The sequence below is a fragment of the Cercospora kikuchii genome, assembly GCF_019650295.1.
Source record: "Cercospora kikuchii DNA, contig_00002, whole genome shotgun sequence".
Lineage (NCBI taxonomy): Eukaryota > Fungi > Ascomycota > Dothideomycetes > Mycosphaerellales > Mycosphaerellaceae > Cercospora > Cercospora kikuchii.
Window position 1 is genome coordinate 4,364,709 of NW_025408583.1, and position 24,679 is coordinate 4,389,387.

A 24,679-nucleotide genomic window follows, 5' to 3' on the forward strand; every position below is an offset into this window, starting at 1 on the left:
ATGATGGATTGTAGCATAGCAAAAGCCGACCGGCTGACTGTACAAATGAACGGCGTGACTCGGCTCTGAAGGTCAAGTCCCCTCCAGCCTCGGCAGCTGATCCATGAAAGCGCATTCCGAATTCATCAGCAACCATCCACGCCCTGGTCGACAACCCCTCACTCCTCGCCAAATGATCTGATTCCGTCTCTCTTGTGCTGTTGCGTTGCTACACCATTCATCACACACATTCGCCACCAAACATGTCGTTCCTCGGCGGTCCCGAATGCAGCACGGGCGCAAACCCGCTGGCCCAGTTCCAGAAACAGACCTCCGCCGACACTTCGCTGCAACGAGATCGCCTCACCTCTCGCGCACCACAACAACTCAACGGTTTCCGCAGTGGCCAGGCGCTGCCCGAAGATGCCGCCTTTCAAGACTTCGCCCAGCAGGGCCCGCACATGGGCGAGATGTTGCTCAACGATGCTTTCCACATGGAGCAGTTGAGGCGTGAGGCGGAGCACCTCGAGCGGGTCGGCGGAGGAGGCGGTGGTGGTGGAGGATGGGCCGGCGAGTTCGCACAGAAGGGGCCCGCCTTCTCGCCTGAAGAGTTCGCTCAACAGAGGGCCGGTGCCTTCAGCCCACAGGACTTTGCTCAGTTCCGGCAAAGCCAGATGACCCCGACTGCGAGGACAGGCAGTCCGAATAGCTCCTACCAGTCGGCTTATCGACCGCCTATGATGGGCTCCATGTACGGAGGCGGCATGCAGCGGCCTATGATGTACCAGCAGGGTCCCATGTTCAACCAGCCTCCGCAACAGCAGTATGAGGGCAAGGGCAAAGGCCGTGTGCAAGAGCTGAGCGACACCGATTGGGAAAAGCAGTTCGAGGAGCTATCTACCGCAGACAAGGAAGCTGATCTTGATCAGCTGGATAGGGAAGCTAACGAAGCAATCGAGCGGGAGCTCAACCAGGCTGACAGGTAGGTGGCACTTTCCTTCACAGTTTTGAGCTTCTACCTGCTCACTATCGAGCAGGTCAGAAACTGGTTGGGGGGACTTTGAAAGCATCATGAACGGAGTGAGGGCCGAGGCTGACGCCAACAGGGATCTACTCGCCGACGAGGAGATTAGCAAGCACCTCGGCGACCAGTACGACGAGTGGAAAGACTTCGATGGCATGAACCATAATTTCGACGCATACCGCGACTTCGGCGATTTTAACGCTGGACCTCCGAATGGCACATACATGTTCGAGGAGAACAACCTATTCAAGGACGTTCCTAATGCATTTGAAGAGGGGATGAAGATCATGCGCGAAGGTGGCAATTTGAGCATCGCAGCTTTGGCATTTGAAGCTGCTGTACAAAAGGACAACGAATTCGTTGAGGCATGGGTGGCACTCGGCCAAGCACAAGCACAAAACGAGAAAGAATCGCCGGCCATTCGCGCGTTGGAGCAAGCGATCAAGCTTGATCCGAGCAATCCAGAGGCTCTGATGGGTCTCGCGGTGTCCTACACCAACGAAGGATACGACACCCTTGCGTATAGGACCTTGGAGCGTTGGGTCGCTGCAAAATATCCCCAACTTGGCGTCACACCTCGTGGGGTGGATGTGGAAGAGGAGATGGGCTTCACAGACCGCCATCAGCTGCACGAGAAAGTAACAAATTACTTCCTCGAGGCCGCCCAACTCAATCCGGAAGGCGGAGATGTGGATGTGGACGTCCAAGTTGGCCTCGGCGTTCTGTTCTACGGCAGTGAGGACTACGACAAAGCTGTAGACTGCTTCACAGCTGCGTTGAACAGTCATCAACACGGGTCAATGAAGCGAGAAGGCGAGGAGCATCTATTGTGGAACCGGCTGGGCGCGACACTTGCAAACAGTAACCGCTCAGAAGAGGCCATCGAGGCATATTCCCGAGCGTTGGAGCTACGGCCAAACTTCGTACGAGCACGGTACAACCTTGGAGTATCTTGCATCAATCTTGGAGTCTTGGAAGAAGCTGCTGGCCACCTGCTGGGCGCACTTTCGATGCATCGTGTGCTGGAACAAGAAGGCAGAGAAAAAGCTGCCGAACTCATGAAAGACGGTCATGGCAATGATGTCGACGAACACGCTGTGGACCAAGTCCTGCAACAAAATCAAAGCACGAACCTTTACGACACATTACGGAGAGTGTTCACGCAGATGAACCGACGAGATCTGGCATCTAGAGTCGGACCAGACATGAATCTTGATGAAATGAAGGGCGAAGGATTTGATTTCTAAAATGATAATGAGTTGGCTGGTAAAACATGTAGACGTCCGCCGCCACTATGTATAAAATTCACCCTCGTCAGCATAGACTGTCTAGTTTGGAACATCAATTTTCTGCCGGTTGCTTCCTTCTCTCCGTTTACAACACCTTGTCACAAACAGTGATGAAAGGACTCGTCACTCCAGAAAGAAACAGTCTCCCTGTGGTGGCATCGTGGATGACAGTCGTGGCACCCGGGAGAACCTCCTTATCGCGATCTTCTAGTGCTTTCAGTGTCTGGTACCCACCATTGACAGCTGCAGTGTTACTGCCAGCTTCCTTCCAAATCTTGAACACTGTCGTGGAAGCCACCGAGTTCAATGGATCTTCGAACGCTCCCAATGTCTCCAGCCCTTTCGGAATTCCCGCAGCCCAGATATCTCCATTCTTGTCTTGACTGAGGTTATCCAACGGGTACGGGATAGAGATGAAGGTATCCTTTTCCAGAGGATTGGGACCATTGGCTTTGAAAACGTGGATTCCGCCCTCGGTCCAAGCAGAGGGGACGAAGAGGGTGTTGGGGGAAGTTTTGGATGTGGCAAGACCGTTGGGGAAGTTGAAGCTGCCAGAGGAGACAATCTTGCACGTTGAGTCTGAAGAGCCAGTGGATAGCTCGCAGTATGCGATGTTGCCGTTGCCGGTAAATGGGGCTATGGAGTGCCGAAAACCAGAGATGGCATCGCCATGATCGTTGGTGAAGTAGAAGCCAGAGCTATGTTGGGAGAAGGCAATATTATTGGGTGTGGTTATTGCGGAGTGCCGGTAGGTGTGGATGTGTTTGAGAGAGGTTGAGGTTTGCTTCTTATCTGTCTGGAAGGCCTCGATGGTCATGTCTGGAATGTCTTGGAGTTGTTTGGTTGTGGCATCGATGGCTGGCTGGGCGTTGACTAAGAGTAACTCGATACTGTCGGGCGTCTCACGGCCAGTAAAGCCAACGAGGTGAAGTCGTCCATCGCCATTCACGCCTGGAAAACCTGGGGTATCGAGTACGCGGTATTGAAAACTTTTGCCATCCGGCTTGTCAATATCCATTACGATGATCGCGTCATTGAGAGCTCTTCCTGTCGCATTGAAGCGACCAATGCTAAGACGGAGCATCATTAGCATGTTGTCCACGATTGACTTCGAACGAAGGGCTTACTTCGGCATCCATTCTTTGCGACTGAGAGAATCCGAGCAAGCTAAGAACAGCTGCCTCGTCTCTTCGGACAACCACATGTCTTCACATGCTTGAAGTCTCGGATCATGAATTCTTCTACATTGATATCCCGGGAAATCCGATATGGGCTGGACATGTCGTCCAACGCCGAATAGAACCCATATTACATCTTTGAGGAAGAATTGGTACGAGAGAGCGCCGATCAAGGCGACGATGGGTCCGTACTTGCTGATCTGCGACATTGTCCTATGTCACCTGAGGTTTCAGCTGTGGTCGGGAACGTGAGTGTAAGTAGTAATAGTCGGCTCGGAAGGAAGATGCGGTAAACTATGTGGGGCTCAGCAAGCTTGACCGAGGAAGCATCACCTATTGCCTATTTAAGTTTGACGAACTCCTTCTCATGCCTCTTGTGTCATATTGGTAATTCTGAGGCGTACAGCTATTGCAAGGATGCTCGAAAGCTTTCGCGCCAGATGTCGAGTAATCTTTAGATTCAACAGAATATCACCCTGCGATGACACTTGACTGAAGTAGGTCCGGTGCACGTTTTCGTATTTGAAGCCTGGCCGTTGATTGCTCAAGACGAGTTGGAGTTATCAGCGCAAGAAAAAGCGCCGCCGATCAGGCCGTCAGCGTACGCGTTTATGATCTCCTTCACGACTCCGTAGGTCCCACCAACCAGAAAGAATACACCAAGTGGAATGAACAAAGCATGAAAGCCGTACGCCAATTTGTGTAACGCCGATCGCTTGTACCAGTCGCTATGGTCATATAGCCACTAGAAGTGGCGTATAAAGGTTAGCACGTTTTTTTAGACGGAGCGCATTGTACGACAAGGGTGAGGTAGAAGAGTGAATATCCTCAAATGACAGCACTTACGAGCCAGCCGGGCAGAATCATTACGATGGGAGCAAAGCAGAGAGCGCCTGCTAACATTAGCCTTTTGCAACGGACCGCGCACTGAGCAAGTCTCTTACCCGCAAGAGCCAACAAGTAGTTGAAGATGGGGATTGCCACGGCTAACAGCCAGGATACGACTCCAAGGCCAATAGTGCAACCGAGCCATGTGCCCCAGTGCACCAGAGTATTCTCTTGCAAATGGCGACTGTCTCGCAGAATGCGAACGAAGACGTACTTAGATGCGATGTGTAAATACAGGCAACCACTTATGATCAAGCCAAGGAGTCCGACTCCATAAGCTGGGCAGAATCGTCAGCGCAAACACCTGTCGGGCATGACATTGTTGGCAGGTATCACATACCAACCATCTTCATTGTTTGTCCGGCTGAGCCTAGCGATGGACTCGCAACCCACTGCCCGCACCATCGGTATACGACAAGGGAGAATGCCAAATACGATGCAGTTACGAAGCCCATACAAACGTAGACGGCTTTGCGGTAGTCTCGCGGATTCTTCCTGAACTTTCAATCAGCTTCACTTCCCTTCAGCGAAGACCAGATGACTTCTTACATCTCGCTGATCACAGGCAGGAATGCTGAGGTCGCTGTGAAACCGGTCAGCATCGATTCACTGATTGGTCCGAGCACACATACCAGCAGAAGAGACGAAGATGGTACAAGAGGCCACCACTCCGGCCGCAAACGTGACTCCGGAGGGAATGGCCTTGAACCCTAGGTCGAAGTCCCCCGTGGCAGGCGCTGCCGCTGGTCGATCTTGAGTAGTAACAGCTACCACGATGATGAACACGGCAACAAATATACTGATGAAGCCGACCCAAGTCAAGATGCCGATTTGTTGAAATTTCCGGAAAGAGGCTGCCGCGATCACGACAATCGCTGCAACAACTGAGAAGGCCACAGTGCAGGTTCCGTGTCTGGAGAGGGCGTTAAGACCAATGGTGACGCCGAGAATGCCAGAGCCGGAACATAATATCAGTCTACAGCAGAGCGGCGATGTCAGTGTGTGAGTTTGTTCGCTTCCTGCGCTGGGAAGATTGGGAACTGGTAAAGTCGAAAGGGAGGATGTGCTAGTGGTTGGGCTCAACTCACGCAACGATGAAAAGTGCTCCGCACAGCTCGCGCGCCCAGGCACCACCAACTTCTTGTGCCTGCGTTGGAGAGAGCAGGTCAGTGGGTGCGCTTGGTTCCTACGGCTATAGACTCAGATGCATACCATGTCCGCAATCGAGTGGCATTTTCGATGATTATTTCGGAAATCGCCTTCGAGAAATCGTCAGCTACCTGCATCGCCCGCGATGCACATCGTCTTACACACCTTGGATAATGGCTGTGTACGTGCTGTGCCGCCGTTAGCCAAATCACGCAAAGAATATACACCTCTGAACGTACTTGAAAGCCCCCCATCCAATGACATTCAGGGCACCACCAACGGCACCAAGACTGACCATTGAGACCGGAATACTGAGAACGCCTGTTGCGAAGATGACTTTCAGAAAAATGACCGACGCTCTCCTGGGATGATGACTCAGCACTTGGATCTGATGCGAGCATATGTGACAAACTCACGGCCATCCAACTGTTCGAAAGTTGACCTCGCCATCGGTGCGGAACACTTCGTTGTCGTCGAATTCGGTATGCTTCTCTGCTTCTGGAAAGCTGGCATGTTCAATGGCGTCTTTGTCCATGGTTAAGGGCACTGAGAGGTTCGATGAACTTCACGAGAGCTGATGTCTGGAGGGAGATGTTCGGTCAGCCTAACTATATGCACAGCAGCTGGAGCTACTTGGCTGCTTGATGCTGGCGTCCATCACAAGACGGATATAGTGTCAGAAGCCCTCATAGGCGACGCTTGGCCGCACACGCTGAGCAAGGTTATATCCTTCTGTCATACGAGTTCGAGCGTGGTATCAAGCTTCAAGGATACATTAGATATGTGCCCGCATGATGAACCAGTCGACTGAATGCAATGTGCTGTATACCCCTGCATCTATCCACTCTTCGTTAGCGTGCTGGGGCGATTGCTACGCTACTCCCCAATATCTCCTCTGCACAGGCGCATGATGACGTGCAGACGACCCAACGGGCACATTTCGTACAGCGATTCTTGCAAGCCAGCGCGGGCACAGCACTCGCCGCGGGCGCGCCAACGCCCGGCCTAAGGCGTTGTAAGATACGGATGATGTTCGGGTCCACGTGCCCCAGACACGCCGCTGCAGATCCTTGTTCTCTATCGTGCGACCGCCTGGCCGGTCTCCAACCAACAATTCACTTCCTGTGCCCTAAAGTCGTGATATCTAGTCAAGCTAGCGACCACGCCCTGTTTCCGAAGGCTAGAACAGCTTCGAATGTCTTCATGCTTGCACACGGCTATCCCGGCCCAGTGCCATGTCGAACGCTGCGAGCAGTGATCCGTTGAGAGAATGAGCATGATCGCAACAAGTACCCCTTGTCCAGCCATGTGGAATGCGAGGTTGTTGCTTTCGAGATGGTGCCTGGCGTATTCGCTGCTCGGGCTTGAGCTTCGCGTTGCCAGTCCCTAGCGTATTACTCACATGCTGAGCATCGTTGAGAAAAAGCGAGTCATATTTATTCGTCGAGGAGACGCTTGCCTTTCGCGGAGAGTGCCGAGTTCCTAAGCACGTCTTGCCTGGGCTGCAGCAGGCGAGAAGCGAGACTGCAACGCGCAATGAAGAGACAAGTCTCTCTGTGAGTAGCCTGACACCTTATAGGGCGTATCGGCTCCTTAGTAGCATTGATTCTGCCACTTTGGTGCTGCCACGCTGCTAATTCCTCTTTCTCAGAGTTCTGGTCGCAGCAGCTGAGGGAGCGGTCTCGACCTTTGCAACGGCCGGCTTCCTGCTGGTGCCGGTACCTTTGACCGTGGTGGTTGCTTTCTTGGGCGCTGCGGCTTTTCGAGTTCCAGGCTTCGTCACTATAGTCGTGCCAGCACTGGTATTACTAGCCTCGCTCGCCCTCCCCTCCGTGTCGGAGGCGGTCCCGGGTCGTTTCGTTTGTCGACTTGGTGCACGAGTTGCGCGGCTCGCTGTATTTTGAGCGGATGACATAGGCCGCGCTGTGGTTGGCTTCTCTGCCGGCTTGATCGGTGAGTGTGGAAGTGTACGTGAATTATGGGACTTTGGAGAAAGCACGCCGGCAGGACCAGCATTTCGCGCGCGTGTCGCTTTCGAATTCGCAGTCGCCGTGGTCTTTGTCCTTTTCTTCGGGTTGGGAATTTCTAGAGCCTGCTCACTTGGAACATTCTCCTTGTCGTCTGCTGATGCCATTTCATCGCTGTCGAAGGTTAGATCACAGGCGATGGTCGTGTGCAGAGGGTCAAACACACCTTTTCCGCTTGGTTGATGGCTTCTTCTGTATGGGTGCCGGCTGCAGCACCTGCTTTGGTTGCGGTTTTACTGCGATCGGAGCCGATGGAGGAGGAGCAGGCCGTGATTTGGCGTGGTGCTCGTCTATTAGTTCTTGGATGTTGCGTTTTCGCAAAGCTTGTGGGATGCGGTTGACGCGTAGTTCCAACCGCGCGCGGAGTCCTTGAGCCTGTAGAGCATACTGTGCACGTAATTTGCGTGCTCTCTCAGTGACTGCACGCGTCATTAGTGCTGAACACGTCGACCGAGTAGAATACAAGGCGCCTACTCTCGAGCTGAAGGTTGTCCACGAGGGCCTGTTTTTGTGTCTGTGTGATGCCCGGCACCCGGCGCACCGGACTGCGCTGAGGAGTTTGCGCAATCTCGTCCATGTCGATGGTGATCTCGTCTGATGATTCTGTTGTGGTAGTCGACTGTGCGTGTGGGAATGTCCTTCGTGGAGATGCAATGTTCAAGCGGGCGTGGTGTAAACAATGACGCGCCAAAGCTTCCCAAGGGCCGATCCGCCGCGTGGCTGCTGACTGCCACAGCGAGCTCACTGCTGCTGCTGCTATCAACGAACATCTGCCACTTGATCGCACAGCACCTCTCCTTCTTCACACCATCGCCATCGATCACATCGCCGACGTCCAGAACACTTCCTCCCCTCTTACTGCTTCACATTCACCAAAACCGCCAGGATGGGGCTCGAGGCGACGATGATAGTGGTGGACAACAGCGAGAGCAGCAGAAACGGCGACTATGTTCCCTCACGGTGGGAAGCGCAGGTCGATGCCACGAATCTCATCTTTCACAACAAGACAAACGCAAACCCCGAATCGTCCGTTGGCCTGATGAGCATGGGCGGCAGTGGGCCCGAAGTCCTCACCACCCTCACGACCAACCACGGCAAAGTGCTCGATGGCCTACACCGCACTCGCGTCAAGGGACAGTCACACCTCTACACCGGCATCATGATTGCATCCGTACGTCTTGCTCGAGCTTCATCTGCTGTTTTGTGCTGACCATCCCACCTAGCTCGCACTCAAACACAGACAGAACAAGTCGCAACGTCAGCGAATCATCGTCTTCACATGTTCACCCATCGCCGATTCATCGAGCACCCTGACCAAACTCGCCAAGCGGATGAAGAAGAACAACACCAGCGTTGACATCATCGCATTCGGCGATCTCACAGACGAGAACCTGGAGAAGCTACGGGCCTTCAATGAAGCTGTGAAGTCGAACGACGGCTCACATCTCGAGATCATCCCTCCTGGAGCCGAACTATTGTCAGAAGTCATCAAGAAATCGCCGATTCTGGAGGGCGAAGATGGCGGAGCGGCAACGAATGGAGGAGGCGCAGACGGGGCCGCCGGCAACGATTTCGAATTCGGCGTGGACCCGAATCTGGATCCCGAGCTGGCGCTTGTGCTGAGGATGAGTATGGAGGAGGAGAAAGAGCGGCAAGAGCGAGAGAAGAAGGCGAGAGAAGAGGCAGAGGGAAAGACCAATCTCGAGAGCGTGCCGGAAGATCAAAAGGGTGAGGCGAGCGAGAGCCAGCCTCTGCTGGACAGCAGCGGCGAGCCGAGCGGGTCGAAGAGCAACGACAAGAAGGATGACGACAAGATGGACACTGCATGAGTTTAACAATGATCGGTGGCACGATACGTACAGGCTGTACTATATCACAGAGAAAGCAGAGACGCCACTCGCGTACGCTTACGGTTCATGCGATCGGGAGTCCCTGGGTGAAAGTTAGGCGACAGAGATCACATAGCTCCGACATGAATTCACGAGGATGGCCCACGCCACGGAAGTGATTCGCAGAAGGGGCAGTCGACGACGAGATTGCGCGAGCGAACTCGCGAGCAATAGCAGCATCTCGATTAGTGATATACAGAGCTGTGGGATCGACACGCCGTAATGGCCTACTCAAGCTTCGCAGATATCTCTTGAACACTTTGCTCCGCCAAACCCAAGGTCCGTTGTTCTCGTTGTTGCAGTCAATACCGCTTCGAGCCAAAGTCGTCCGCGTCGTAACATGAATCTACAAGGTCAGCGGTGCGGGCACGGCGCCAAATGTACTGTCTCCATTCAGGCCAGCGTCCTCGGGTTTCATCGTTCCATTCAGCAGAGGACAGAGCCTTTTGAAATGTCTATGTCAGCTAGAATTCTCGCCTCGGATGCATGTAGCATGAAAACAATTCAGAAGCGCCCTCTCAGCAAAAGCCTAGAGGGGCACAGACAAAAGATTACCTGGTACAACAATGATCGGCTTTGCCTGCTTCCACCGATTCTCAAAGCTGAAAGTTCGAGAAAGTAGTAGTGGCAAAGTTGGAAACAGCTTTTCCACCATTGGCGCTGGCGGGTTTGCCGCCTTTACGCCCGTGGACGCCATTTCCATCTTCGCCGATCTTGTTGCGATGAGAACAAAAGGGGCATGTGAAAGTGGTGGGAACTAACTTGCGGTTGGTCTTGATGTGGCCAACTTGGCCACAATTGGCGCACTTGCGTGCGGTGCCATCCTTGCTGCGGCCTTTGCCCTTTGGAGGTGCGTTCTCGGCTCCGTTGTTCGCAGCGGATGCAGAACCTTCGGCGTCCGCAGCGGGCGATGCTGCAGCTGGTGGCGAGGTGGCTGAGGCGTTTCGTGCCTTGGCCTTCTCGCGAGCCTCTCTGCGGTCTGCGTTGCGCTGGATGCGAGCAAGTTCTTTGGCTATGTGCTGTCGGGCGAATTCGTCTTTTTCGGCGTCACCGGTCGGAACATAGTTAGTGATACTGTGATCCAAGTTAGCGTCCATAATCAGTCCTAGTCGAGGTTGCGATGCCGGGAGATCACTTACTCCGCGTTAGCATATTCCCTCTCCAATACTCGCTTTCTGTACTCTCGTATGACTGCTGGATTGGTGACTGTCTCCGTGATGTCAGGGAGAGGCTGTCCGAATTGATCGAGACCTTGGCTGCGAGTGATGACCAGAGTCTTGTCGCCGCGACCAGCGCTATGTCCACTAAACTGACTCATATAGTCGTCGTCGTGTCGGCCGGCGAATGCTGCCGGCGTACTCACCGATGAGCGTGGCGTATGGACACGCCCCATGTTATACTCCGCACTACGGTCAGGTTCGTCGTCCATATCATCGTCCGAGATCTCCTCTGTCTTCATTAAGCTCTGTCGTTGCGACTCCCAGATGCGTCGGATGGACTCGTCGTATTGCTCCTGCTGCCTTCGGACATTGTATGAATGCCCTCCGTTATCCTTGCGCTTCTGCTTGTCGAGGCGGTCCTCGACACTTTCACCTTGTGCCTGGAACCCTCCCTTCATACTAGTCTTGACGAAGCTGAAAGCGAGACCTTGACCGGTCGGATCGCCATCTCCGTGCAACTTGAGCATAGCCTTGTTTTGACAAGCGTTGAGGAAGTTTTTCGTGGCGCGCCATGGTGCGAGTTGGAGCTCAATGTTTGCTCCTTCGTCAATATCCTTGTCTTCGTCCACGTCCTTGCCTTCGTTGATCCCGAGATCCGTCAGGTGCTGCACACCGACTTGCATAGAGTCCAACAAGCAGACATCCTCAGGGCGGATCCAGCTGCGAAGGGTTTCGGCATCTGGTACAGGCTGGCCAGGGTGAGGTACCCACACCCCTGTTGACCCATCTCCTTTGTTGGTGACCCGCTCGTACTTCATGAACTCGCGCATCTTGCTTCGCGTCTGCGGCATGTCATGTCCTGGCAAGTGCGGCATCAAAGACGCGTTGTCCAATACCTTGTCTCGACGTGTCAAAGACTTGGTGTAAATGCGATACGACAGTGCACGCAGTCGTTTCTTGGCAGCATCGGTGACACGTCGAGAATGCTGTCCAGGTACTTCTGCGAGAGGGAACTGCTGGCCCACCGTGTAGAGGTTCTCGACGTTGCGCAGATAGAACCGATCACCGCCTTCATACGTGCTGCTGATACCAATGACGAAGTCGGTATGCTTCGGCGTGTGATTGAAGATCGGAGCACGATACATGCCGTTCTGCAGCGTTGGCACAGTCTCACCTTTGTCGACGTGACCGAAATTCGCGAACGGACTCTTGTCCTGAGTCATGAGGACTTGTGCTTCGCCAATCTCCTTTTTCTCTCCACGTTCTTGATCGTCGGCATGCTGTTTACGGTAGTAGTTGATCAAGCGATTTCCCATGCCAAAATTTGACAGCATCATCGGTGCTTCTTCAGAGTATTCCAGTAGCAGTATTGAAGCAGAGTCACCAAGAGAAAGATCTTCGGCCTTCGCGAAGACCTCTTTAGCGTCACGGCCACGCACGTGCTTCCTCTTGATGTGCTTGATTTTGTGAAATCGGTGCTCACGAGTCGGAGGTTGCTGCCTGAGGTCGAGGTGAGGCCGGTGAAAGGCACGCTTGGCTTTCGTGTCCAGGCTGACTTTGTAGAACGGAAACTGAAGCTTAGCCGCGGGAAAGCTGTGTTCCACAGCCATACTGCCGAGAGTGCTGCGGACTTTGTGCTGATGATTTTCCTTCAAGAGATCGTATGCATGGTCATTGCTAATGTTGTAGCGTTTCGCAAGATCGCGATTGAAGGCACTGTCACGCTTGCTATCGCCGAGCATGCGCTTGAGCTTCCGCTTTGTCTGCGGCGCGTGCTCATCGATGAGTAGATTGGGGTCATTCAAGTCCAGGGCCACGGCTTTGGCGAGTTTTGCAGTCGTTCTTTCGGGATCTTCCAGTGGAAGCTGAGGCTCACGGAGAGGATTGGTACTACGAGGCTTGAAGTCGCCAAGCTTTCGCTTTTTCAATGGCCGACTGCGCTCCTCTTGATCCCAATCATCGTTCGCAAGATCCATCTCGACGTCACTCACAGATCCATCATCCTCTGAATTCAGGCTCGGAATGTCCCAGTCTTGGCATATCAACGCCAGATCGTGCATCGTGAGCCCCGCAACGCGCTCACCATCCTCGAATTCGTCCAGGGCAAGATCTTCGTCACTGTCGCTGTCGGCAGCGTGCTTAACGTCGGCCTGCACGAGGCTATTGTTGAATGTGCTCTCCTGACCAGACTTATTCCCGGCGACTAAGCTCTTGAAGCCTCGCTCTTGATCGTGCAGCAGGTCAAGAGATAATTTGGTTGGGACGACCACCTTTGGAGGCTTGAGCGGAACCTTGCCTTTGTACTCGACAGCTCGTGGCGGGAATAACTGAACGAAGCGGGGTGCTTGCGTTTTCTCATAGTCAGGGTACAGTTGATAGAATGTGACCATGTCGGCTTCTCCTGAGTTCTCGTCCGCTTCATCACCAGTAGCCCTCATTTTCGAAACTTTGAAGAGTCGCCTCTGCAGTGCGACCTGGGGATCGAGGTCTTCATCCTCATCCTCGGAAGTCATGCTGGTTGGAGACAACCCAGCATAGCCCTGATCCGCGAAAGGCGGCGGGCTTGCGGAAGATGGACTCAATTGTGAGTAGGAGTTCGCCGACGGATATGCACCGGTGTGCGTAGGGAGTGCTAGAGTCGACTTGGGCAGTGCCAGTCCGCTCGAGCGAATCTGTGCAGAGGTGTGCTGGGAGTGACGCTCTACCTCCGGCGAGGAAGACATCCGCTCACCAAAGAGATCATGACCCTCCTCAGTCTCGCCGAACAGATCTGGCTCGCTCGAGTCGTGGAAGCCGTTGGTATGCCGCGGTTCTGATTGCGCATTGTAGTCCGCGACCTGCTTGAACAGGTTGCTTTCAAGCTCATCCTCCCTGCCTTCTTCTGGTTGACCCGCCGCCTCCTGTTCTTCTGGCAGATCGTCGTCGCTGATGTCTTCGAAGTCGATGGCATCGTCCGCCTTGTCGGTCTGGTCGAACTCTCTGTCGCCATAGTCCACACCTCCTCCGTCTTGGTCGCGCAAGAAACTGTTGATGGCCGCATCTTCGTCCATCGGGACGCCGCTCTCGTCCGCAGTGGCGTGCGGCATCTTGCCGATAGTGTCTAGCTGGGCTGACACGAGCTCTGCGTCCGGCGAGAGGGTGGTGGAGTTGAGAATACCGGGAGTGCTACCGCGACAGGTCCGCTCGCGTGTGAGCCTGTCCGCTCATGACAGAGCCTTGGAGCGCGAGCGTCGCCGATACTAATGTTCGTCGAGGAGTCGCTGCCTGTCGCGCATGTGCGAGTCGCCGCTGGTTAGCGACAAGCTGGAATGTGAATTGGAAGCAGACGTGAGTTGACGACAGCGGAAGGTCGGCCGCGCATCTGAGAGCAAGCGCAAGCCGAGCCGGGCCGGCACCCGTGTGAGCCTGCTCTGCCCTAGAAGACACTGGCACGTGAATGCTGGTGACAGGGCCTTCTGAGTCGTGGCAGTGCTTGTCACCACTACGACAAGACAGTTGTGCAACTCAAAACTGTGTTCACGATAACCAGACGGCAGCAGTGGCTGATCGGGATGTGGCGCTGTTGGAAAATGCGATATACGGCACCGGGCTAAACCAAGGACGAACTCTAATGTAGAGTCGCATATTAGGTATGGAGCGCACGGGTCCATCTGGAACAGCAATAGCAGCAGGCCCAACGATAGACTCGTCGCTTTCACATTTTGGGCTTCGGCCACGTATATCACATGCTGCCTCTGTTATATTTGTCGACTGACAATCTCCGGCTCACGATGCGTGCTGATGGCAGCTACATCCGGCACTCTCCAGGCATTGCCTGCTTCGATGCTAGCGAGAAATGAAATTATCGATCTTTCGATAGCGCACGCCGAGCTCGTGAAAGAAAACGTTCGCTTATGCAGGTGGATCCCGGATATCTTGGTTGTGGGAAAGGCGACTGCTGCTATACGGTCTCGCAATCGCGCCGTACATGGGCGTGACGCCACCTCAGCCGATACCTCGACAGCTCTGTGTCAGTCGGCGGCCATGTGGACGGGCGGTGGCGCGGACGCGAATGCGGCGATGGGGTGGTCGTGGTGCTGCGTTGGTCCGCCCGCGCTCGCCACGGAGCCCTCTCTCGCACGCCGCCCCGGCGGAGGGCATCTGTCGTGCCATGCTCCCTGCCAGCATTTTCCCGAAAGGTACATTTGCTGTGCAGAAACAGGCAGGCTCACAGGCCACCTGGTCGCCGGGGATGTGTTTGGTACGTCAGAAGTCTAGAAGCTCTGCGCATCTGCCTCCTATCGCACCATCGCACGCACAGATCATGCTTCTGCATTCAGCAGGATCCTCACTATTCTGCTTCGGCTCTAATCTACCCCAAGCGTTATTCGCGAAGACTATTCGGGTGTGCCGTGTGCGAGGTAGATTGTCTCCTAATGCTGCTCCACCGCGTGCCAATCTATTAGCTCTACCTGCCTGTCCCAAAACATAACCCTCTGCGCCTATTAAGTCAAAGCCTGCCCACGGTACGGATTGGCTCTGCTCTCTCGTCCCTTGGCTTGCCGCTAGTCGCTCTATCTACAAGGTACGGTACACAAAACCTTGGGCGCTGCCGTTTCCTCTCTGCATACTGCTCTTCTTACTATTGCCACAGCTGCTGCTGCCACCTTCTGTGCGTCTCTCGCCATCTGTTGCTGCCGCCCGAGGCCAGCGTGTTTGCACTGTGTTTGCACTGCGACTGACCGAAGGATCACAGGCCGCTGCTGGAGAGCTCTTTCCCTTCGAGCTTTCTCCACTTTTGGCTATGCTGTAGAAGACGAGCTTATCTCATTGCGTGCGGCACAGCGAGCAGTCGCAATGGAGAAGCCTGCAGAGCCTCGTGCCATCTCAATGGGCCAAGAGATGGCTGCACAGCGCGATGCTGCACCAGCAATACCCCACCGGTCGGTTGACCATGCACGCAGATCGTCTGCGCAGACTGCCACCCAAGAACGACTCCACAACGACATCTGGACCAGCGCCATCTCAAGACTACAGGCACAGGTGTCCTACAACACGGGCATGTTGGAATCCCATCGACGCCAATTCACCGAAATCGAGGCTGCCGTGGGGAGACTCCATCAGCAGATGAATGAGGTAATGCATGCCGTGAGCGATGTGCAGCGAGATTTGCGCGTCCGACCTGTGGCCGCGGAGCAGCACCAGCGGCACGATTCTGGCGATCTGGAAGTAGTCGCCAAGCAGCTGCAGCGACTCACGAATCGTGTGAACGAGATCGATGGCTTGAACATGCAGCTGGATCTAGTCAAGAACCGGATGAAGAGGTTAGAAGACGGCAACGCAGCAATCTCCCAAGGCCAACAGCGAACCCCTTCTGCAGCCTTCAGAGAACAGGGCCCTCAAGATCCAGCCTCATCCGCGCATATGAAGCACCCACATCCGCAACAGCATCACCCACAGCACCATCAGCAACAACAGCATCAACTTCCACTGCAGCCTCCACAGCATACCCAACTGCCGCCAATGCGGACAAACTCAATCGCTTCTCCAGCTGGTGGCCACCCTTCCAGCCTCCCCGCTCAGTCCGCGGTTGATGCTCAACACCCGCATGGCCCGCGTCCTCCTTCGTCGTCGAGACTTTTCACAGGGGAACCGCAGCCCGGTCAGCCACCTCCAGGGCCACTATTCAGGCCGACAGAAGCCCTACCACCGCCTTCTGCTCTATCTGGTTGGCGACCTGCTGAGCAGCACAGACCTGGCTTATCTCCTACACATAACCTGCCCGAAGCACGACCAAATGCCATGGAGCCAGATGTCCATCCCAATAGTGGGAGTCAACAAGGAGCCTGGTCCGCCGTGAACGCTAGCACTGCTGTGAAACGATCACCAGAAACCAGGTCTTCAGAATTTGAGGCTTTGAACGGGACAAAGCGGCCAAGACTGGCGCCGCTCATGCCCAATTCTATGCCTCATAACATTCATGGGGAGGATGCGTACGGGCCAACTCAGCAGTCGTCCCAATCAGTCAACCCAAGCCCTGCAGATGTGCCTTTTCACTCACGAAGTCGAGCCCCATCAGACGGGTCTCAATCACAGCCCGCCGCGCATCACAATTTTCGTTTCATTACTTCCACACAGCAATCTGAACCTCAAGAGCAGTGGAGGACTGAGGTGGGTGGACCTACAGCTCATGGCCACCCTACAAGTGGTCGCGGGAGTGGAAGGGGAAGAGGGAGAGGCCGTGGACGAGGCAGAGGCCGTGGTGGGGCTGCAGCTCACGGCAGTAGCCACGAGACACAAGAGCATGACACACCCGAATGGGAACGAGCAGAGATCGCTACTGGCCGACTGTCACCCAACGGTCATTTTGGCTCTGCTCAATCACATTCCCCCAAGTCTGTGTACAGGAGCACGCCTAGCGGCAGCTTTGTAGGAGAAAGACCAAGCGATTATCCTGCAACACCAGTAAATCATGGCTCTCCACACGATTCGCACGTGGCACTCCCAGATCAATCCTCTGGAGGTTCGAGCAAGAAAACAAGAACGAAGCCCGTTAGGAACGCAGAAGGGATATTGATCAGAAAGGACGGAAGGCCGGACATGCGAAGCGTGAGCAGTGCCAATAATCTGCGTAAAGTGCACGCGAAGAAAGAGGCCGAGCGAGCAGAGAATGATGGTAAGGTCTCCACGATGCTGTCGTCAGTAACATGTACTAATTTGCACGCAGAGGAGCCTAATGGCCGCACCCGGTCAGGCACGCCAACGAGTGCTATTGCGGGCGAAGAAGGATCGGATGATCATGGCACCGAGACACCGCAAGAGAGACATCGCGAGCTCATGCACAGAATCCTCTCAGAAGACAGAAACATACGCGAACGCTCAACGTCGATGCACGAACTATCTGCGCCCCAGCCTCTCAAAAGCGAAAGCGACGGCCGGAGCGTGATGGATCAAAAGGAAGAGAACAAAACGGTAGACGTTGTTATGCGAGACTCTGAAGCTCCCCAGGTCGAGGAGCGCCTGCGACAGGATGCTAAACCACTTGCAGCCCTCGCAGCAGAACATGCTCCGCCCCCACCACCAGTCACCGAAGAAGCAATTGCTGCATAATCTTACTGCATTCGTAGCGGACTCTGAACGAAATGTATATATTACCGTCTCACCCGTTCCAGAGCGCTCTACCAGACATAGGTATTGCTATGAATCCTTGCGCCTCCATTTTATTGCTTGACGAGCCAGGATCCTGCGGTAACAAAAGAGTTACTTGACTGCCAGCAAAGCGAGACCCTTGCGCGCATCCTTGCTGGCTTTTCGGAGACGCTGTTCTTCCACATCTGTCCATTTCACGCTCAGTTCATCCCATTTTTTGACTTTGTATTCTTCTTTGAATTTCTGCTGCAGAGCTTGCATTTCCCGCATCTCCCGGGGATCCGCGGATCCGCTGTACACGATCATGGCGGTACATGGTGGCAGATTATCCCATACCTGGTGAATGTTCTGGACCGTCTGCTGGACCGTAGCAGCCAACGAGCCGTCGCCATTGGCCACGGTAGAAGCGCGCAGAGCATCGGCGTCGATCAGCTTCGACTTGTCCCACCAGCCGCGAGCGGCTTCGAGCTCGCGAAGTCTGCCCCATACGAAATCGCAGCCTCCGGCTGGCTGGGTTTCGTCTTCTGGATCGCCGTTGACAGCCCGCGTGATGCCAGCGACAACCTCGGAGTCACTCGAACAGCCAATGCTGACATCAGCTTGTCCACCGTACCCGCGACTCGGATCGCCCCAGTCAACCACGGCAGAGCGTCTAGGCTCTTCAGGCCCAGCAGGGTTTGCCTTGTGCTTGCCAGGGCGTGAAGAACGGCCAAGGCGCTTGAAGAGGCTCTCAGAGCTTGCTTCAGATGTGCCCCAGGCCTTGCCGCGCTCACACTTTTGCTTGACAAGGTCCAGACAGGCACGTGCATCCTCTATACTGCTGTGCCCGGTTGAACCGTGCCCTTTTTGGATCTCGCGTGAAAGGTATTTCTGTGCCAACCACTTCAGTGATGATTTCAGGGGTGGCCCACGTGGGTGTGGGAAAATGAGGGTCGTGTCGATGATGTAGGGGTGTGTGATCTGCAGAGCATTCAGGTCGCTGTTCAGCGAGTGGCCGATGAGGATCGTCTGGGGGGTCAAAATGGACAGCAACCTTTGTTGAACTTCGCTCAATGTGGTAGTCACATTTTCCATCATGGCTGGCGTGATACCGGAGTAGGCTGTCAAATAATCGGTTATGGGCTGTGCTGGCTTGACAAGCGTGTCAAGAATCACTTGCCCATCCCAATCGACCAGCGATACTCGCGTCAAACTGAAGACTTGCGGAGTCACACCTTTTGGCGAGGTGATACACATTTCGCAGTCCATGGCGAGTACCTCCCTGCCTGCAGTCACCGAGCCTTGCTGAATGGAATCTTCGCTTGCCTTTCCGGCAACGAGATCTGGTATGTTCAGGGTGTCGACCCAGCCATCGTCCAGGCCGGTCTTGGCAGTCACACGTCTCGCGGCTTCTCCAGCAGCCTCTGATGTTCCGGCAAAGTGAGCTGGATGCATAGCATAGCCTTCTTCTGCAAGCTCGCTTGTGGAAGCTAGAAGCTCGGTAATGGGAATGCGCTGATTCTGCCAGTTTTTGCTCGCCGCTGGCGGTTGAGGGCCTTTGACTTTCTTGTCTTCTTTCGTTTTGACGAGTGGCGTAGTCAACATAGCTGCCAAAGGCGAGTGCATCTTCGCATATCTATCATCGCCGGGCGTTGTGACGGGCCATACATGCTCGAACATGTCCTCAAGAGGCTTTAGAGACTCCGGTAGTCGAGGTCCATGTAGCTTCACAGGATAATAGTCGTCTGGCGTGCTCCTCCCTTTGCCATACCGCACCTCAGTCCAGCCATCATCGTCGCCTTTCTCATCGCTTTCCTTGCGTGATTCGGGCTCGTCCTTGGCTGTCTCCTCTCGCGCATCCTGCTGCGGCTCCAAGGAAATCCTGCCATCGAACATGCCTGTCTCGAGACCTGGGACCATGAGAGCGACCACTTTCTTGACTGCGCTGTGATGCTTAATCGCGAGCCACTGCGGTGCCATGCCATCTGCGAGTAGATATAAGACAAGATTCTGGATGTCACTGAGCTTCACGGAAGTGTTCAGACGCATGTTCGATGAGTGCGCGAAAGCAGGATACTTATCCTTTTCCTTCTTGGGAGCCTTCTTGCGTCTCTTGTTCTGGTGCTCCTCGTCCTCTTCGTTGGAACGAGTGTCTGTCGCATCCAGGGCATTTTCAGAGAGGGATTTCGAGTCCGGTCCATTGGGTGCAGCTTCATCGTTCTTGAGAAGCGCGAGTGTCTGCCCGACCCCCATTAGGTCATCGCGTTCAAATTCGCCGCGGGAGCGCTTTCTATGGCGATTCTTTGTACGCGACATGATTGGCAAATACTGGACTTGGTGAAGTTCGTGGTCGTGGCGATGGGCGAGTTCGAAGATTTGGGGTAAGAGCGCGCTCGCTAGCGCGGCCACAATATCCACACCGGGCCCACGTTCAATACCACAACATGCACCACACATCCAAGTTCGTTTCACTCAATGCAAAGGTTTCATGAGGGCGTATAAATTGGTCTCGCTGTGGCATGCTCCTTCAAGTGACTTACGTGTATGCTTAATTCCCCTCAGCACACGTTGACCTGTGCGTTGCCAGTAATGCTGAAGTTTGTGTTCTCGCCGCAAGGAGACTCACGAACAGAATTGTTGTCCACCCTCAAGGTCAGTGAGATATCACGGTTGTTTGCAAACTCTGTCCGTGCCGCCAGCCTGACCTCTCCTCCTCCATTGACCGTACCAGCGCGAATATTGACATTGTAGCAGTTCTCAATCAAGACTAGGATCACCCACAAGTATTAGCAACACCCCTGATGTTTGTTGGACATCGTCTTGCTTACCCGCATTGTTGCCGTTGCTAGCGAGATCAACGTTGTTGATTTGAGCACCACCAGACTCAGAGACGCAAAAGACACCTCTGCCGCCGCCACGTGAAACGACTTTGTCGATATAGACGTTGGTGCCGTAGCTGCCGTCAGCGCGGCGTCCATTCTGGTTGGCGAATCGTAGTGTGGCATATCCAGTGCCAGTAGCCACATTGTTACCGTCAACGAGACCAACCTGACAAAGAAGAGTAAGCTTGACCGGACCTCAACGACAAGGCAACATGATTACTAACGTTCGCGTTGCGCGTGTTCTGCAGCAAGAGACCGCATTCACCAACATTCCTTGCGATCACGCTGTTGATCGTCAAGCCGTCTATGTTCCATGTCTCTACAGCATGGGATCCGGCGCCCGTGACGGAGATAGTGTCCACTAGCGGTGGGAAGCGATGTTAGCCTACGGTTTCTCGAGCAAAGGAGTTGCATACAATTGTGTCGGGGCAGCATGTGGATACAGGTTTGGTCGTGCAAGGCGTGACGTTGGAATAGTGCTACACTCACTTTTGACATTGGTATTGGCCGCTCGATCACGGTCAAACCTGATACCCAGGCCTAGAGTCACGTCAGTTGCAGGCGATGGAGACCAAATCACGACCATATCATACCACCGCTCAAGTTCAGGGTGATCTTGCCCAGGACCAGCCCAGACGTTCCAGAGAATCGAAGTCCGAAGTAAGGACTTCCTGTCATCGTCAAGTAGGGGATCTGTACGCCATCAGACACATTCGGAGAATCCGTTGCGACTTGTCACCCACCTGCACTCCAGAAGCGTCTGTCACTTCGATAGCACCACGCCCGCTCCTGTTGGCGACGTTCATTGTTCCGCAGACCTCAAACGTCTTTCCACTTGTGATGGTGATCGTGTTGGCTCCGATCGAGCCAGAGGCGATGACAGAAACTCGTTGTCCACTGGAGATGGCATCTACTGCGGCCTGGACTGCGGCACGATAGTCCGCTCCTGAGTACACAGTGGTCGATCCCTATGAAATCTCTGTTAACAGAAGACACGAAGACATCGGCCAGGTACTTACCCTAGCAGCGACATATGCGCCGCTGGAGCCTGTCACCCTGGCGTTAGGTGTGCCTGAACCGCATTGTGCACGGACGATGGACAGCAGGGACAGCAAAATAGAGAGGAAAGGGGTGAAGGCTCCCATCGTGAACGCTCAGGAAATTACCAATAACAGATTTGTTATGTGTCCAACAAAGGTCAGAATTTCAGGCTTTCCGCACAGCTATATACTTCGCCAGACCACGTACGACATTCGAAGGGTCAGACATCGCTTCCGTAGGATCTCGCATCATTCGAGGAAGATTTTATCTGAGGTTGGACGTAGTACGGTTCGAGTGAAGTAGCTGCTTGGCCTGCATATCAAAGCTCGGGGTGTCTGCTTTAGATTGCAATTGATGTGTTTCGAGGATAGCGACATGCTGCGAGGTGACTGCCCTGCCGGACGTTTGCCCTTTTGGGCAGTGCTGGCTGCTTGTAGGCGCATACGTGAAACCTCTTGGCAGTTCTCGGGGATACATTTTCCGGATGCCAACCACAGCTAAGGAGTGTTCGCAGACTCGTGACTGCCTTGGCATGTTTGCGAGCAGCTATATCTCTTACCTGCCACATTGGACATTAGCTTGAAGCTCGTCATGAGTTTTCCGGTCACCCTTTCGTGGCTTGATACACCGAAGCCCCTCGCGAAGCAGTTCCGTAACCTGGAGGTTTATGCTGATCGCTATGCTGAAAGAGCTGGGCCGAGACAATATGGGCAATAATACTCCGCTACCAGCTCGGTAAAGCCCAGGCGATTGGATTCCCAAGGACAGCACTGTCTGTCATGAGGTGCTTCTCCGCTTTCGCGCATGCTGAATCTAGGGTTAGTGCTGGCAGGGCAGAACTGTACAGCTGTACCTGCACTGATCTTGCTCAAGCTCGTATTGAAGGAGAAGGATGATCTGTAAAAGTCGGGCAAATGCCTACCGAATCGACCCTTCTACGCTTTCTAGTAAATGGCGTTGTTGGTCTGCACGCTGCAATGGCTGGCTGAAGCCAGTCAATACATGTGTTGTATATGCGCCAGGATCTTGTAAAGCAATTCGTGCGCTGTGTTGCATATGATGGACGGCAGGCACGAGGTGATCGTGGATGAAACCTCTAGAAGCCCCTGGGCAGTCTTGATCAATGCCGCCGAAGTGGCAGCGGTCAACATATTCGAATTTAAGCAGGCTGTCCTGTAGTGTTCGCCTATGGCTGAGATGAGCATATCGTCATGGTAATCCTCGAAAGCGGTGAGTTGACATTGATATACGTGTGACGTTGGAAAGTATGAGAGGTTGGAAAGTATGAGAGAAAGAAATGGCAAGATGTCGCGTGAAAGCAGATGACGCGAAGAAGGAGCGAGTGAGCGGAGGAAACGCAGCGCAAAGCCCGACGAAGCTTGATCAGCGCAACACTTCTGGCACACCTCGTCCATCATCTTCTGAACGACAGCGCTGCATGATACCCATCGTCAGCAATATTGCGACGACAATCAAAGCTCAAATACCATGAGCTCCCCGGCTGCGGCCATCACGCCTGCCATGGCAGCTCTTCGAGCTGCTCGACCAACCCTCTCGCGCCGCTCGATGGCAGCCATCCAGAATTCGAGATACCCGATCGTCTATGCCACGCAACGCGCCACTTTCTCCACGACACCACGAGATGCGTTGCCGCGCGGAGCAGAGAGCATGTTCGGGGCGGCGACTGGCGGTGGGAGCCCAAGCACATACTTTCAACGATCGAGCCTTCCCGCCAACACCATAATCAAGTTCGTTCCACAGCAAACAGCATGGATCGTGGAACGTATGGGTCGCTTCAATCGTATCCTTCAACCTGGGCTTGCGGTTCTTATGCCGGTCATCGATCGCATAGCATATGTCAAGAGTCTCAAAGAGAATGCCATGGAAATTCCATCTCAAAGCGCCATCACCGCAGACAACGTTACTCTCGGAATCGATGGTGTATTGTACACACGGGTAATGGATCCATACAAGGCAAGCTATGGTGTGGAGGACGCAGACTACGCCATCTCGCAGCTCGCGCAAACAACGATGCGAAGTGAAATTGGTCAGCTCACTTTGGATCATGTCTTGAAAGAGCGAGCAGCACTCAACACAAACATTACACAAGCGATCAATGAAGCTGCGGCAGACTGGGGCGTGCGCTGCCTTCGATACGAAATCAGGGATATCCACGCACCGGGACCCGTAGTCGAAGCGATGCACAGGCAGGTCACGGCAGAGCGGAGTAAGCGTGCTGAGATTCTGGATTCCGAGGGTCAGAGACAGTCTGCTATCAACATCGCAGAGGGTCGGAAACAGAGCGTCATCCTGGCATCCGAAGCTATCAAGGCAGAGCAGATCAACGCTGCGTTTGGTGAAGCCGAAGCCATCGAGCTCAAAGCCAGGGCCACGGCTAGAGGTATCGATGCTGTAGCAAAGAGCTTATCTGAGGGCAAGCAGGCAGCTCAGGGTGCCGTATCATTGTCAGTGGCCGAGAAGTATGTGGAGGCTTTTGGCAAGCTTGCCAAGGAGGGTACTTCGGTTGTGGTACCAGGAAACGTTGGAGACATTGGCCAGATGATCGCCACTGCGATGTCAGTGTACGGCAACGTTGGCCAGGCTCAAGCAAAGGCTCAAGCGCAAAAGCTGGTCGCTGGAGAGGACAGCGCCATGTCCGCCGGGCAACAGTCGGAACACCGATCGCAGGACAAAGGTTCAATCCAGCAGAGTGTGCTGGAGAGCTTCGAAAGCACAAAAGAGCGCCACTGATGCGCTATCACTGGGAAGATTATGTTTTGAATGCAAGAGCGACAGCATCAGCGTTTATGGGGTTCGAAAAGTGATTTGACATGTTCGCCAACTCTGCAGGCACTAGCAGGTGCCAGTGTATAGATATTGTACAATCACAACTTCATTTGTCGTCAGCGTGGTTGACACAAGAAGGCCGAATGGAGTCCATGATGAACAGCAACGTGAATAAAGGGTCGAAGGTGTGAATGATGGAGGACCTGCATGTGATAAATCAGAGGCGGTTCGAACAACTGTGAATGAGCCACAAGATTGGGAGCACAGCAAAAAAATTAT

General features: G+C 54.1%; 10 protein-coding genes across 11 annotated transcripts; 4 read left to right on the forward strand and 6 right to left on the reverse strand.

Annotated features, from left to right (window-relative positions):
- Positions 1-242: 242 nt before the first annotated feature.
- CKM354_000393800 (uncharacterized protein) lies at positions 243-2,250 on the forward strand (the record flags this gene model as incomplete). 2 transcript variants are annotated; one of them, XM_044799157.1, is made up of 2 exons in its annotated part: positions 243-961; positions 1,017-2,250. In XM_044799157.1, the coding sequence occupies 2 exons, from the start codon at positions 243-245 to the stop codon at positions 2,248-2,250; spliced, it is 1,953 nt and encodes a 650-aa protein (XP_044655092.1). The 2 variants fall into 2 exon arrangements, with proteins under 2 accessions (XP_044655092.1, XP_044655093.1); XM_044799158.1 differs by having other exon boundaries at positions 1,086-2,250.
- Positions 2,251-2,377: 127 nt separating this feature from the next.
- Positions 2,378-3,679, reverse strand: CKM354_000393900 (uncharacterized protein; the record flags this gene model as incomplete). Its single annotated transcript, XM_044799159.1, has 2 exons — positions 2,378-3,362; positions 3,420-3,679. 2 exons carry the CDS (start codon positions 3,677-3,679, stop codon positions 2,378-2,380), a joined length of 1,245 nt encoding a protein of 414 aa, XP_044655094.1.
- A 335-nt stretch (positions 3,680-4,014) lies between these two features.
- Positions 4,015-6,042, reverse strand: CKM354_000394000 (uncharacterized protein; the record flags this gene model as incomplete). Its single annotated transcript, XM_044799160.1, has 11 exons — positions 4,015-4,215; positions 4,317-4,363; positions 4,415-4,636; positions 4,699-4,853; positions 4,908-4,941; positions 4,991-5,334; positions 5,447-5,505; positions 5,571-5,617; positions 5,673-5,695; positions 5,747-5,869; positions 5,924-6,042. The coding sequence occupies 11 exons, from the start codon at positions 6,040-6,042 to the stop codon at positions 4,015-4,017; spliced, it is 1,374 nt and encodes a 457-aa protein (XP_044655095.1).
- A 1,098-nt stretch (positions 6,043-7,140) lies between these two features.
- Positions 7,141-8,111, reverse strand: CKM354_000394100 (uncharacterized protein; the record flags this gene model as incomplete). Its single annotated transcript, XM_044799161.1, has 3 exons — positions 7,141-7,648; positions 7,701-7,953; positions 8,009-8,111. 3 exons carry the CDS (start codon positions 8,109-8,111, stop codon positions 7,141-7,143), a joined length of 864 nt encoding a protein of 287 aa, XP_044655096.1.
- Positions 8,112-8,420: 309 nt separating this feature from the next.
- On the forward strand, positions 8,421-9,363 carry CKM354_000394200 (proteasome regulatory particle base subunit RPN10; the record flags this gene model as incomplete). The annotated part of the gene is made up of 2 exons (XM_044799162.1): positions 8,421-8,705; positions 8,758-9,363. The coding sequence occupies 2 exons, from the start codon at positions 8,421-8,423 to the stop codon at positions 9,361-9,363; spliced, it is 891 nt and encodes a 296-aa protein (XP_044655097.1).
- Positions 9,364-9,769: 406 nt separating this feature from the next.
- CKM354_000394300 (histone acetyltransferase) lies at positions 9,770-13,669 on the reverse strand (the record flags this gene model as incomplete). The annotated part of the gene is made up of 3 exons (XM_044799163.1): positions 9,770-9,866; positions 10,186-10,497; positions 10,563-13,669. The coding sequence occupies 3 exons, from the start codon at positions 13,667-13,669 to the stop codon at positions 9,770-9,772; spliced, it is 3,516 nt and encodes a 1,171-aa protein (XP_044655098.1).
- Positions 13,670-15,419: 1,750 nt separating this feature from the next.
- Positions 15,420-17,672, forward strand: CKM354_000394400 (uncharacterized protein; the record flags this gene model as incomplete). Its single annotated transcript, XM_044799164.1, has 2 exons — positions 15,420-17,238; positions 17,290-17,672. The coding sequence occupies 2 exons, from the start codon at positions 15,420-15,422 to the stop codon at positions 17,670-17,672; spliced, it is 2,202 nt and encodes a 733-aa protein (XP_044655099.1).
- A 150-nt stretch (positions 17,673-17,822) lies between these two features.
- CKM354_000394500 (uncharacterized protein) lies at positions 17,823-20,006 on the reverse strand (the record flags this gene model as incomplete). Its single annotated transcript, XM_044799165.1, has 1 exon — positions 17,823-20,006. The coding sequence occupies one exon, from the start codon at positions 20,004-20,006 to the stop codon at positions 17,823-17,825; it is 2,184 nt and encodes a 727-aa protein (XP_044655100.1).
- A 242-nt stretch (positions 20,007-20,248) lies between these two features.
- Positions 20,249-21,717, reverse strand: CKM354_000394600 (uncharacterized protein; the record flags this gene model as incomplete). The annotated part of the gene is made up of 7 exons (XM_044799166.1): positions 20,249-20,457; positions 20,519-20,738; positions 20,797-20,933; positions 21,062-21,112; positions 21,166-21,265; positions 21,316-21,540; positions 21,592-21,717. 7 exons carry the CDS (start codon positions 21,715-21,717, stop codon positions 20,249-20,251), a joined length of 1,068 nt encoding a protein of 355 aa, XP_044655101.1.
- A 1,384-nt stretch (positions 21,718-23,101) lies between these two features.
- On the forward strand, positions 23,102-24,364 carry CKM354_000394700 (uncharacterized protein; the record flags this gene model as incomplete). The annotated part of the gene is made up of 1 exon (XM_044799167.1): positions 23,102-24,364. The coding sequence occupies one exon, from the start codon at positions 23,102-23,104 to the stop codon at positions 24,362-24,364; it is 1,263 nt and encodes a 420-aa protein (XP_044655102.1).
- Positions 24,365-24,679: the final 315 nt, after the last annotated feature.